Source organism: Crassostrea angulata, chromosome 7 (assembly GCF_025612915.1).
Source record: "Crassostrea angulata isolate pt1a10 chromosome 7, ASM2561291v2, whole genome shotgun sequence".
NCBI lineage: Eukaryota > Metazoa > Mollusca > Bivalvia > Ostreida > Ostreidae > Magallana > Magallana angulata.
Window position 1 is genome coordinate 25,523,686 of NC_069117.1, and position 13,008 is coordinate 25,536,693.

General features: G+C 35.3%; 2 protein-coding genes across 5 annotated transcripts in view; one reads left to right on the forward strand and one right to left on the reverse strand.

The window, feature by feature from the left end:
* The first annotated feature begins 20 nt into the window (after positions 1–20).
* On the forward strand, positions 21–3,915 carry LOC128193221 (heat shock 70 kDa protein 12A-like). Its single transcript, XM_052866556.1, has 5 exons — positions 21–177; positions 276–720; positions 921–1,145; positions 1,540–1,708; positions 2,277–3,915. Exons 1-5 carry the CDS (start codon positions 131–133, stop codon positions 3,335–3,337), a joined length of 1,947 nt encoding a protein of 648 aa, XP_052722516.1. The 5' UTR covers positions 21–130; the 3' UTR covers positions 3,338–3,915.
* Positions 3,916–5,049: 1,134 nt separating this feature from the next.
* Positions 5,050–13,008, reverse strand: part of LOC128191864 (CAP-Gly domain-containing linker protein 1-like) — a 37,310-nt gene continuing 29,351 nt past the window's right edge. For all 4 annotated transcript variants that reach the window (XM_052864196.1, XM_052864194.1, XM_052864197.1 and 1 more), the window contains 5 exons: positions 9,104–9,177; positions 8,801–8,899; positions 8,329–8,448; positions 8,096–8,193; positions 5,050–7,851 (listed from right to left, as the gene is read on the reverse strand). In XM_052864196.1, the coding sequence (XP_052720156.1) occupies positions 6,798–7,851; positions 8,096–8,193; positions 8,329–8,448; positions 8,801–8,899; positions 9,104–9,177 (1,445 nt within the window). In that variant the 3' untranslated portion in view covers positions 5,050–6,797. The remainder of the gene's footprint in view (positions 7,852–8,095; positions 8,194–8,328; positions 8,449–8,800; positions 8,900–9,103; positions 9,178–13,008) is intronic.

Here is a 13,008-nt window from a genome sequence, read left to right on the forward strand (position 1 = left end):
ATGTCATCTTTTGTTGAGTTAGCTACCGTGGGTTCGCTTTCGGTATACAGGTGCGCAGCAGGTAAATTTCGCAGGTGTAGGCTATTCTACTTTCGTTTTTGATATTGTCTCGTCATGAATTCTAAGGGTGATGGGTAATAAACCTATGAAACAGCGATTGACAGCCACCAAAAAAAGGTAAGACAAATAGTATATCCCATCAAAATTAATTAGGTTAATTTCAGCGAACTAAAAGAAAAAAAGAAGAAAAAATGTTTGGCCTGATTTATTTTCAGGATAACTAACAGACTTTCAAAAGCTCCAAACGAATATGCAAATGCATCAAATTATGAAGCAACGTCCGTTTCAACGAACTCGGACCATGGACTGTATGAAAGACTAGCAGTAGGTGGACATTATGAAGAAATACGAAACCTGAGGATTAGGCAAGACCTGTTTGTGGTCGCCTTAGACATCGGGACCTCGTCTTCCGGGTATGCGATCTCTTCCTACGACTCCTACAAGAGGGATCCTTTACAGATCAGCACGTTCAGCTGGAAGTCCAGGACAGACGGGTTCCAGCACTTCAAAACTCTATCCGCCGTCCTGCTGAATCCTAGCGGTGAACTTCACAGCATCGGGTACGACGCCGAATACCACTACATCAACTCCCTGCAGGAGGAAGAGCGGCAGCAATGGTTCTATTTCCAGAACTTCAAGATGATGCTCTACACCCACCAGGTTTGATTTTAATTTTATCAGTTGAAGGCACTCGGATCAATACATACATGTACATGTAACATGATGTGTCGATTAAAATTCAAACTCGTTGCAAAATGGAAGCAAGCAAATCGTAAAGGAGAGGAATATAAACCGTATTTGATTCCAGGAGGATTAAACCGTGTATGGTATGATTAATAAAGACTGTCTTTTTTCAATAGATATCACGTGATCTCATTCTACATGATGTAAAAGGAAAGCCCCAAAAAGCTCTTAAGATCTTTGCCTTCATCATACAAGGGTTGAGAGAGGATTTTACCACTCGGCTGGCGGAACAGATCATTCTTGGAGAAGGCGCCGTGGATGAAGACATACACTGGGTGATCACAGTGCCTGCAATATGGGACGAAAAAGCCAAGCAGTTCATGAGAGAAGCAGCGAGACAAGTCAGTCTGTCTGATACTTGTAAATAACACTGCAAGTACTTGTGCATGTATTTCTTAAAAACGACATTCCTCAAAATAAGAGATCATTTTTTCACTGACTTTAAAAATTAATTTTGTTTTGCAAGCAGTCTTTTTGTTTGCTTTACTTTTCTCTCTGGAGTATTGTAACTCGGTCATATATTTCATTCCTCATCATAGAGAAATCCGAGTTATTGGTTGCTGTACAAGTACGCGGTGTAGTAATTGGTCAAGAGACTGACAGAAAGGAAGTGAAATAGATGGATACAGTATTTGATCAATGAAATACTAGACAAACCAAATAATAGCTTAAATGATACAAATGATATTTAATTTCCCTGTTCAAACTGTTGCAAGAATTTCACTGAATTTTTAGGCGGGAATTTTGAACGACAGATTATCGATAGCTTTGGAACCGGAAGCTGCTGCTCTATACTGTCGCTTTCTTCCGGTAGAGAAACTGACAGGGTCTAGCCAAGACGAGGAAATTTCTCAACTTAAGACGTTCTCTCCAGGCGCACAGTACCTAATAGTTGACCTAGGGGGTAAATTGCATTTTTATAAAAACCTCTTCTTCTTGAGGCACACAGAATCAGAGATGAAATTTTCTAAAGGTGGCATCGGACACTCCCATATTGTGACGTACCTCCTATCCTAATAAACATTTAAGTATTTTTATTTTTTTTCTTCCCCAGTATTTTTTTTCTAACAGCGTAGTGCAATTGGGTAGAGCATTCACTTTGAATCTGTAAGTCATGAGTTCGAATCCCGCTGTGGCTTTTTATTATTTTCACCTTTCCATAAAAATTTAAAGACATATTTTTGAGTCAAATATTGTAAAATTTGAAAATAGTGTTTTGATTATAACGTACTTTCATCCCCATTAATATCGACAGGTGTCCTTTACCATCTTAACATTAGCTGTAGGTCTGTATCTCCCGGTCTGAAAAAATTCGGACTGATGACCAGGTCGTCTATCTAAAATATTTTCAGACCGGGAGCTACAGACCTGCAGCTATCTCAACATATGCTGTTCTGTTTGCATGTCATTTAAAAAAAAAAATACAAACGTTTTCATTGTATGGCTGCACATAATAAATTATTATCCTATAGGTGGGACAGTAGACATCACGGCCCACGAGATACTCCCTAATGGAGCTCTCCGAGAAATCGTTGCAGCTTCTGGTGGAAACTGGGGTTCCTTAGTCATAAACGACGAATTCATTAATCTTATAGAGGATCTCACAGGGACTGATATCATGAAGTTCATCAAGGAAAACCACCCCGACGATTTTCTTACATTTATGTCGGTTTTTGAAAATAAAAAGAGGGTTTTCTCTAAGGACGATGATAGGGTTATTCTTCACGTTCCTCAGTCCATTCGTGATATCATGTGTGAGAGGCTTGGCAAATCAGTAGAAGACCACATCGAAGAAATAGACAGAGCACAGGAAGTGAAATTTCAGCGCGACAAAATGTATATTTACAACGAAGCTTTCACGAAACTGCTGAGTGGCACCATTGAAAAAATAGTCTTACACGTGACAGCGGTCATAGTGTCGAACAAACTCAAAGTGGATAGCATCGTTCTTGTAGGTGGGTTTGCTGAGTGTGATCTTTTGAAGTCGACATTTAGGACTTCATTTCCGGACACCAGAATACTTGTTCCGGAAGATCCGGTCCTTGCAGTTCTGAAGGGTGCCGTGCTTTGTGGCAGAAATCCTCAAATTCTGCAGACGAGAGTCTGTCGCTATACATACGGCATATGCACTACTGTCGATTTTGATGAAAAATATTATACTCCAGACAAAAAGATACACATTGGCGGGAACACGCTCGCAAGGGACATTTTCAACATACACATTAAAGCCAACGAAACAGTCCATATCGGACAAAAGGGTACGCCAAAGAAATATTATTTAAACAGAGATGATCAAGATCAGCTAGATTTAGAAATCTACGCATCAACTAAAACAAAGCCCAAGTATACAACCGAGGACGGGGTATTTTACTTGGGGATTTTAGTAATTAAAATTCCACAGATGGCGGCCGTCTGCAATAAGTCTCGGTACTTTTCGGTCAGCTTTCTGTTAGACGGTACGGAGATGGAGGTGGAGGCGGTGGACTCGGCGACCAACGAAACGACGGGCGTCAAGTTCGACTTCATCGGATGAACAAGAGTGAACGAAAAAACTGTCTCCTAGCGCTTAAATACTCTTACATATACTCAACGCTCAATGTATACTCAACGACGCTCTTGGCTTTTGGTTAGTGTTAATCAGAGAAGAACAAATTATTCATTCTTTTTTCTTCAGTAAAAAAGCATTATGTATATTTGCCTTTTCAGCAAAATCCATGAAAAAGTTTTCCTTTGGAATAACAATAAATATAATGCTTTTACTGTTGGTTTTTAGGAATATGATGATTTCGTTCTTGTTTAAAAAAATGCAATTTGCGTCGGCGATTATAAAACTTTTTAAAGTGATAATTATTATTATTATTAAATACATAATTACAAGGTGTGTGAAATGCGAGATAAATCGAGGTAAGCTCACTTGAAAAAAGCCAAGATTAAAGCTGAATTTCTATGTAGTTGACAATAATACGGCAATGTGGTTTTTTTTAATTCATTTATGCAGCAAGTGCGCATTTTGATTGCTTCCTTTAATAAAATATATTTATATTTACAATGTAATTGTAATATATGTAATTAAAATTTTACAAAAAAACATCAAATACTGTATATTTTGAATTATTTCTTCTGAATTACCAGTATCAATGCACAGATTTTGTTTAATAAACTATATTTTAAAAAAGATCTACTCCTATAAGTAAATTCACTACTCTGAGGAATACTTGTCTATATTTTGGATTTATATTTATAAATCGATTGTAGCCACACGAACACTTGTATATAATTAAAAGAAAAATTAAATTAGCACCATCATAAATTCCAAAAGACTGACGTATGAAAATAAAAATAATCCAAACTTTACCAGTTAGAAAAATACGTCGATTGATAATTGAAATAATATTTTTACGCCAAAGACATGTTGCCTATCATCCATGATCGGATATATGTAGGAGAATACCAATTTAAGAAAAATAATACAATTCACCGAGTTGTATTTGTTATCAAGAATTTTTAGCAATTAAATATCATTCTGCATGTAATTTCAAAATGGTAAACATGTATGGTTCTTACAATCAAAAGATTTTTGCCCGATTAAATATTCATGAAAGCTTATAATCTAATTAAAATTAGACTTGTAAATCCGCTTCGGTAGCGTTTCGTAGAGGATCGAGCAGTTTTACGGGTCTAATTTTAATTGATTGGAAAGCTAAGGGCGAAAATAGCATGATTTTGCTTCTTTAAAAGCCACTACGGAAATTCTCCTCCACAAGAATAAACAGAGAAGTTGTTGAACCGAAATTGAATTATAAATGGAAATTCCTTTATCGCAAATACCAACTTTAAAAAAAACGCATAGTTTGCTACAGATTGCGCCGTGTTGCAGCCAATTTTCAAGCAGTTTTCGTTCCACGAAACATTTGGTGCAAGCTTGAATTAAATTATGCTTTCATAAAAAAAAAAGAAATGTTTGTTTTTTTCAAATTTTTTAAATAAACAATTTTTAAAAGTTGTCTCTTTATGCAAACTGCGTACAACTATGAGTAGAAATCTATTATAATAATGGAACATGTCACTATCAAAGAGATTCAATAAGGAGGCTCAATCATTAATACATGTACATGTTGTTGTTTTCCGTATATAAAGGATAGTTAATTCCTCTTTTTTTCAATAACGGTTTTCGTGAAGAGAGTTCTTCCCATTATTCAATTTTTGAGCGAGACATAACACAACAGATAAAGGATAACGCCCAAGTCTTGTAATAAGCACTTTTATCAATAAGATCTGATGGCAGAAGTCATCTGAACACATATTTACTTGCTTTTACAACATAAATAAATAATTACATGGAATGATTCAACTTTGTACACAGACATTTCACAATATCAACATGATTTTTCTGTGATCTTCATTTTATTGCGTCTATGGATGATTTCTGCAATATTTTGTTTGCCTTCAACAAATATATGCCAGTTTTAAAAAGAACTTGAAGAATTCGATGAATAATTACATAGTATGCTAATATATTAATGTTCTGGAAAAGAACCACATCCTAAAGAACTATTGTGATATGACAGCCAAATGTTAAGTACAGAAAGTAATATACAATGGGGTGATTATTGTTACAAAACCTTAGAAACCTTATTCTCCAGCAGAAATCATGAATACAGCTTACATCTTAAATGAACAATGGTGGTGTTCAGCAATTACAATCAACCTGAGGCATTCAATAAAGATCATGTAGTATGTTTCCCAATACAGAAACACTGTATGGGCATTCAATAGTATTGCAGAGGGTGAACTGAAGTAAAGCTCAAGTAAAAGTTATACTGAGCAAATTTGAAATTCAAGAAAAGCTCAAGTGAATGTCTTTAAGTGAGACTGAAGTAAATGTCAACTTCAAGTGAATTTCAGATGAATGTTAAGAACAGAAAAATGTTTAAAATCATTGTAATAATGTTACTTTAAGTGCCAAGGAAGCTCAAGTATATGTTAACTTCAACTAAAGCTCAAATACATGTATATGTTAACTTCAAGTGAAAATCAATTCCATGAAACTCAACTTAATGTTGATATTGTGACATATCATTCAACATATAATTCAACCAATGACAAATACAAATATGAAGTCACATAAATATAGCATGAATTTAGGGCAGTAAACTATTAAACTAGCCAAGAAAACCAGTTTAGTCTAAATCACAAAAGTACATGTACAACATTCAAGAAATATATACACAGCTTGAAGTATGGCCAAAACAAACCCTATAAATATTCATACAAAGTGATTGAAAGATACTCAATCAGCAGAAAAAGCTGTATTTTATGATGGAATCAAATCCTGAGATTTTATACAATGCAAGTGATATAAAGCAAGTTATAAACACATTACATACAACTTTATACAGTAAAATGTAAATAGTTTAAATTAAGTGAAAACAACTTGTGAACAACTAAAGATATGTAGTAATGTTGTTCTCTGAGATCAAAACATGTCCTGGATTTCATCTTTTTTTTCTTGAATCAAAATCTGTATCAAAATGTTTGGAGTTATCTTTCTTTGCTTTTATTTGGTGAATCAGCTATGTCTTGTTTAATTCATACTCTGTGTTAAATATCTGGCACAAATATAATACTCTATTTAATCTATATTCTATATCACAGAATCAAATGATTTAAAATCAAGAATCATATAAATCTATTACATTTTTTTTCCACCCATTTACAACTACTGTATGTGATACAAGCATTGGTAAATAAATTCTGAGTGACAGAATCAGTTTTACTTTGCACACAAGAGGTAGTTTGTTAAAAGTTTTCAGATTGGTGGTTGTGATGAAGTGGCAATTTTGACTAGAACTTGCTTATGATAGCTTAAATCAATACTTAATTACCACAACCTTAAGACAAATAATCGAGAGAGAAATAAAGGAAGGATATCATATTACTAAAGAACTGTAAATTTTCAGTGAAGGTAATGCCAAACAATGAATCCACTGAGTTTAGACGGTTGATTCTTTCCGAGTGTCTGAAGGACTGGTGGTAGTGACTAGAGAATCCCCGGTACCCCCGAAGCCTGAACTGGTTTCACTCTCCTCCTCGGTCAAGTCTTTGATGTTGGTGAGAGTATTGTTGTCCACCCTGCCGTCCGTCAGAGTGGAACTGTCCAGCACAGAGTCACTGGTCTGGCTGGTTTGACTTGAGTTCATGGATTTAATGGAGTCCAGTTTCTCATAGTCCCAAATTAAGCTCCCGGTTCCGGAAGTCACTTCAGAGGGGCAGTAGGACTCAGTAGAATGAGACAGGTCAGAAGTGTCCTCCTTGGTTTCAACATTTGTGTCCACATGTAGACTCTCCCCTTCAAACTCTTCCAGATCCACATTTGCTTGTTCCTGAGGGTCAGGGGACAGAGAGTTATTCACTGACACCAGTTCAGGCTTTGATTCAGAGGTACCTTTGCTGTTCTGTTCCTCCCCCTTTGTTATTTTGGTAACATTCCCTGGTGTTGTAGATCCAGGGGGACCATGAGGTGCCTCAAACACCTCAGCATCATTACAAGACTGGATGAGGCGAGCTCCGTCCTCACTGAGTTTGTCCACTGGCACCTCTTCACAAGAATGCGCCATTCTGTCTGTCTCAGAATGAGTATGCAGACCACGAGTCGGCGAGCACGAGTCTGAGTACGTCTTCACCCTGTGCCTCGGGCTTCCAGTGGGAGAGGTCCTCTCCTTCTCCAGCAGGAAATTTGCAGACCGCCTCTTCATTTTCTTTTCAGCAGAGTTTTCCACAGAAGACAGCGATCTCCTGTACACGTGGCTAGCTGGAGATTTTTCCAGATCACCGAATGCAGGTGATTTGGATTTCCGCCTCATGGCAGGGGAACTGTTTTCACTGTGACAAGGGGAGCCTCCCAGTTTGGACAAATTCTCCATGGACCCCGGATCAGCCAAGTTCACTTTGTAGATTAGCTCCTCGAAATCCATTGACAGTCGTTTATTGGCCTTGCTTTCCTTGTCACATTTCCTCATCAGCATCTGGCATTTGTCATGAAGTTGCCTGTACAATCAAAAGTGAAAATAATAATAACATGTAATTCCATTACAAATAACTATATTGAATACAATGGAATGTTTTGCACTTTAACCTGTCATTATGATGATAGAACTGCATGAGTATTTTAACATTGTGTTTTCCTTGAATTTGCCAAAGCTTCTGCAATTTATAAGGAGATATTTCAACCATTGGTGCATTCAGTATCTCCATGTACAAGCTTTCTTTTATACTGTAAAATAGACCTTACTTTTCATGATCAGTCTTCATGCTGATGATGGCCTCCAAGTTCTCTATCTTCTGCTGCTGAGCAATGATTTTCTCTTTAGCATTTATGAGCTCCCCTGCCTGTAAAACAGTTCAAGAATGGTAAAAACATTTTACATATCATCAGACATTAAAATTTAACATTCTATCACTGAAAAACATAGAATGCATATTGGTAATCAAAAGTCAAAAATTGAACAATTCTGACAAACCAACCTGTTTTTCCAGTTCCACGTTTCTGTTTTTCAGTTTCTGTATTTCCTCATTCCTGATTTCTATGACCAGTTTCAAGCTTTCTATTTCTTGTGGTAGGTTTCTGTAAGGTGCTAAGGCCATCTGTTTAAAAAAAAATCATAACAATGAATATAGATTTAATTCTTCGACACATACCGGTACCTCTCATACCCCCAACTCAGATAAAATTACGGACTTTTAAAGGCTTTTATTACCATTTAGATGACTTTTGAAGGTGAAATATTTAGTCAGACAAAATAGGTATTTGTATACAACGTAACCATTTATGTCTACTCACTTACAGGACATCAAACTACAGGTAGTTCAACACTGATCCTATTTTATTCTGAGCTGTGTTATAACGTACTTATTCATTTTAAATGATAAAGGAAATACAGTACTTGAATAAAAGAGTACTGTACAGAAGTGAGCCCTACTGATACCACAGGGGTACCTGAACTTTGACGTCCGAGTCTCGTAGCAGAGCCTCTTCACTGGAGCGAGCCCTGGTTCTCAAGTCATCGCATTCACTACGCAGGGTCTCCACTTTGTCCTGAATGTCACAATAAGTACATGTAGTACACAAACATATATTGTAAAAGGAATTCACATAAATTACAAACGCAATGAGATGATTGTAATTTCAATGATTAAAAGGAAAAAAGCACTATCTTCCGTGAATGAGATGCAATTTAAAAATCAGGAACTGTAATAATAATTTTCTCTTTGTTAGAATTCACCACTGATCGACACTTACAGAGAGCCCCATTTTGATGTTCTCAAATCTGTGTGTTATTTCTTCAAGCTTGTCTCTGTGTTGCTTGTGAAGTTCTGAAAAAAAAAATACGCACTTTTTTTACTAGCAAATGTACATGAAAAAGTCATATTAAAATTATTCACTGAATAAGATATTGGATAAACTTTAATCATATCAGCTATGCATTCACTTTTTATATATTTTTTTTTATTTTTTATTTTGCACGTGTTAATTAATCAATGTTGATCTGTTATTTGCCTAACCTACCAGTTCACTAAATATTGCAACAGTCAACTCTTTCTGCGTACAACTTAGGGCCTCCATGCAAATAGCCATTATTTGTCTCAATAGCAATGTATTACTTTTAAATTTACACAGTTTGTTAACTAAATACAATGGAAATGTTATGACTCCTTAAATGATTGACATTAGGGGATTCTAAATAGAGTAATAATGATCGTAATTGGCTGCCTACACCAAAGAAATTAAGCCAGTGCCTGATTTATATGCAGACGTTATCAGCAACCAATAACTAAAAGTAAATGTCACAGATATAATGTATACACACAATGTATACTTTGGATCAATAGCCACTGCTCAAAAACAGGTTGGCAAACTCTTTCAGTGACATGAAAACTGTAAGACTCTTTTCATAAATGATTTTATGGGATAATCAATGCCTTTCACTTCGTGGTGAAGTTCCACGTGAATACACATTGGGGATATTAAGTATGAGCAATGCTCTATCAATTGGAAAGAAACTTTTAAATATCCTTAAAAACAGACACTATTAAAAAGACATTAAAATTCTAAATGTATCGGTAAACAACGTCATATGAAAGTCATAAAACTAAAAATCTATTGAAAGCCACTAAATATTATTAATGACATTGCAACTTTCAATACACATTTTTTTTTAAAGCAAAATTAAAATAAATGTAGTATTCATTTTGAAATTGTCAAATAATAAGTCAAAAGGATCTTGAAAAAATAATTCAATTTTGAAAACCACTTTGTAGAGAAGTCATTTCAAGCAGTACTTTATTAACCAAAAATAAACATTATAAACTGCAGTAGGAATTATTACAGTAATATGGTACCAGTCTAGCATTAGTATACCAACCTTTCATTGCACCTATTATGGTAGAAAAGCGCTTTTTCTTCCCATTTGGTGGAATTTTATTTTCCACAATGACAAGAGAATCCTTATTTTCCATGATTCGAAGAAAAGAATTTCCAAATCCAAAATAAAAAGATTTCTTTTTCTCTCCTGTGTATTTTAGTTCATGTTTAAATGTCTTTATCAAAGTTTGACTGGGAAAAACCAATAGTATATAAACTTGCCACTCATCAATAAATATTTCTGAATGTCTACAAAGGGGTGTCAATATTTCCTCCAAATAATCCACTCTTTTAGAGAGTAATCTACACTCTAAGGAGAAGAGGGGTACGTTCTGTGATCTGCTGACTTGGCATGGAAATATCTCCTTATGAAAATATTCTCGGACAGTTCATTTATCTCAGATTTATACTTCCATTCACCACTGCTTGTCAAGTCCCTTAGTCCTCAAACTAGTTAAGTGTCCGGCCATCCAAGAAAATCTTTATTTCAGTGTGATTAAGTTGTAAAAGTCTTGGCCGTTCAAGTTACTACCCCCATGTAGAGCTCTTTCGTGGGATTCAACACACCCATAGAATCGTATCGGGTAATCAGTGTGTAGTCTTAAAAGGTAGATAAAGCCATGTCTGGTCTGATGTTGCCTTACAAGTCATCAATCTTTACAATAACAATGCTGTAAGTGTTGTTAGCAGCTCCTTAAATGCCCCAGTGGGCGGCTACTTTTTACCCCCTTGCCAAATTCTTATTGAACACTTTTGAAAAGAGAGAATTTCATGAATAGATTAAACAGTTTGGGCTTACAGTCTACATATTTACCAGATGATTGCAGGTAAATGAATGAAAGGGACCTTAAATGGTTGCATGATTGGCCATCAAATCTCTGCTGGAATATGTGGCACCGTAAGATGAGATCTTCCCATTTATACACCAAAAAAATATTGATGAATTTCTTTAAAAAATTCTCACATCCTTTTCATTTTCAGTGCCTTTCTCCACATTTCTAAATTCTATTACAACTTAAAATTTTATTCTCCAAAAAATCTATCTAGACAGCATAAAGTGCCAGAGAGAAGGTATTTAATGATTATACTTTCTATACATATCCTTGTATATATCTGTGTCTGCAATAGAGAGTCCAATGTCAAGTGCAATGCTATATCAAAGATTTAACACCAACAGAAATAAAATTGCTGGTTGTTAGATCAAGAATCTTGTACGGTTGCCAAAACACACGTTTGACAATCCCTTTGGTTAAGATAGGGTTATCTTTGATTCAAAGAAAAGACAAATAGTTGTCCTTTTCACAGAATGTTGATAGAGACTCCTGCCATTTGGTATCAGAAAATGCCTTGTAAACCTGTACTTAAAAAGACAGTTCACAATATAGCACAATCATTCAGAAAAATGTCTGTAAAAAAAAACCCTATCAGCAGAAATTGAAGTTCAATCCAACACACAGACCAGTAAATCAACATCCTTAGAATTCCAAGAATCTCGTTAGAACCCCTGTTTCCTTCTTTTACACCATATTTCACATTAGTCTTGACCTCTGATGCCCATCAACATTTGATAGGGCTAACTCTGTTCACCTCTATCCACCTGAGGCATTGATCAATATTGATTCCTCTGTGTCAAATTACTGCTACTAATAAAGATGGAGAATCAGGGAATTCTGGTTTTTTTAACTCCAATATACAGTACAGTAATGAAATCCTGTTGCTAATTAGTCCAGCTTCTTATAAGATGTTTCCCTGCATCATCATTTCTGTCCTAATATACATGCATAGGCTAGTTAACTCCCAACACATTTTCCCACTTTGTTCTGATGCAGTGCACACAGATGCTGTGCAATGTTAAAACTTGACATGAGAGAAACAGCTTATCACCCAGTCAAACTGAAAATAGACATGCTCAAAAATGCTGAGTAGAAAGGAAAAAATTCTTCGAGTTTTCGATACATCTTCTGTGAAGCAGAGTGGATCTAGCCAGTTTGCAAGCTTTAGTTAAATGTCTTCATCTCTCAGCTTTTCCCCAGGTTTTTTTGTTCATAAGCAGGGAGGAAATCAATATATTACTATTGTTCCTAATGAGAACCAAATAATAACCTCTTGTTTTCTTCAAACAATAATTCATGCTTCATTGTCCCCTAAAACTGACTCCTAACAATATGACTCTAAAGGTACCCGTACTAACAACAATAAGAAACCACATGCATCACACATATACCCAACCAACAGGGTTTTACAGTTTTACATTCGTATCATTGACTCAATATAATTGTGTAACAAAGTAAAATATGATGTCAGTTATCTATAAATTTTCAAAGTTTAAGGGTCTTAAATAAAAAATGTCAATTTCCAAAAAATTTAAACAGTGATGCCACAAGAAAATAATACATTCAATGTCTGCAATGATGAGCATAAGATTTAAAAAAAAATTAAGTGTGATGGCCAAAACCTGCTTGCAATAATGTGCAATGTTGATAGTTATTAATAAAAATTTTAAAAAAACAAAACAAAACTTAATCTTCTTTTTAATGTTTATATGGTTCTGCAATCTAAAAATGAGTCATCTATCTTTAATGAAAAAGCATAAATTGAAAACCTTCAAAGTAAAAAGTCTAACTCTTTCAATCAATTCTAATCAGCACACATTAAATCGTGCAGATTTCTTTAATCAGAATCCCTGGGATTTTAAAGTTTGAGAAAACAACCAGAGTGTTTTCAATTCGGATCTCTCTTGTTGACATTCCGAGTGTTAAACAACATAGCATAAATTCCAGTGT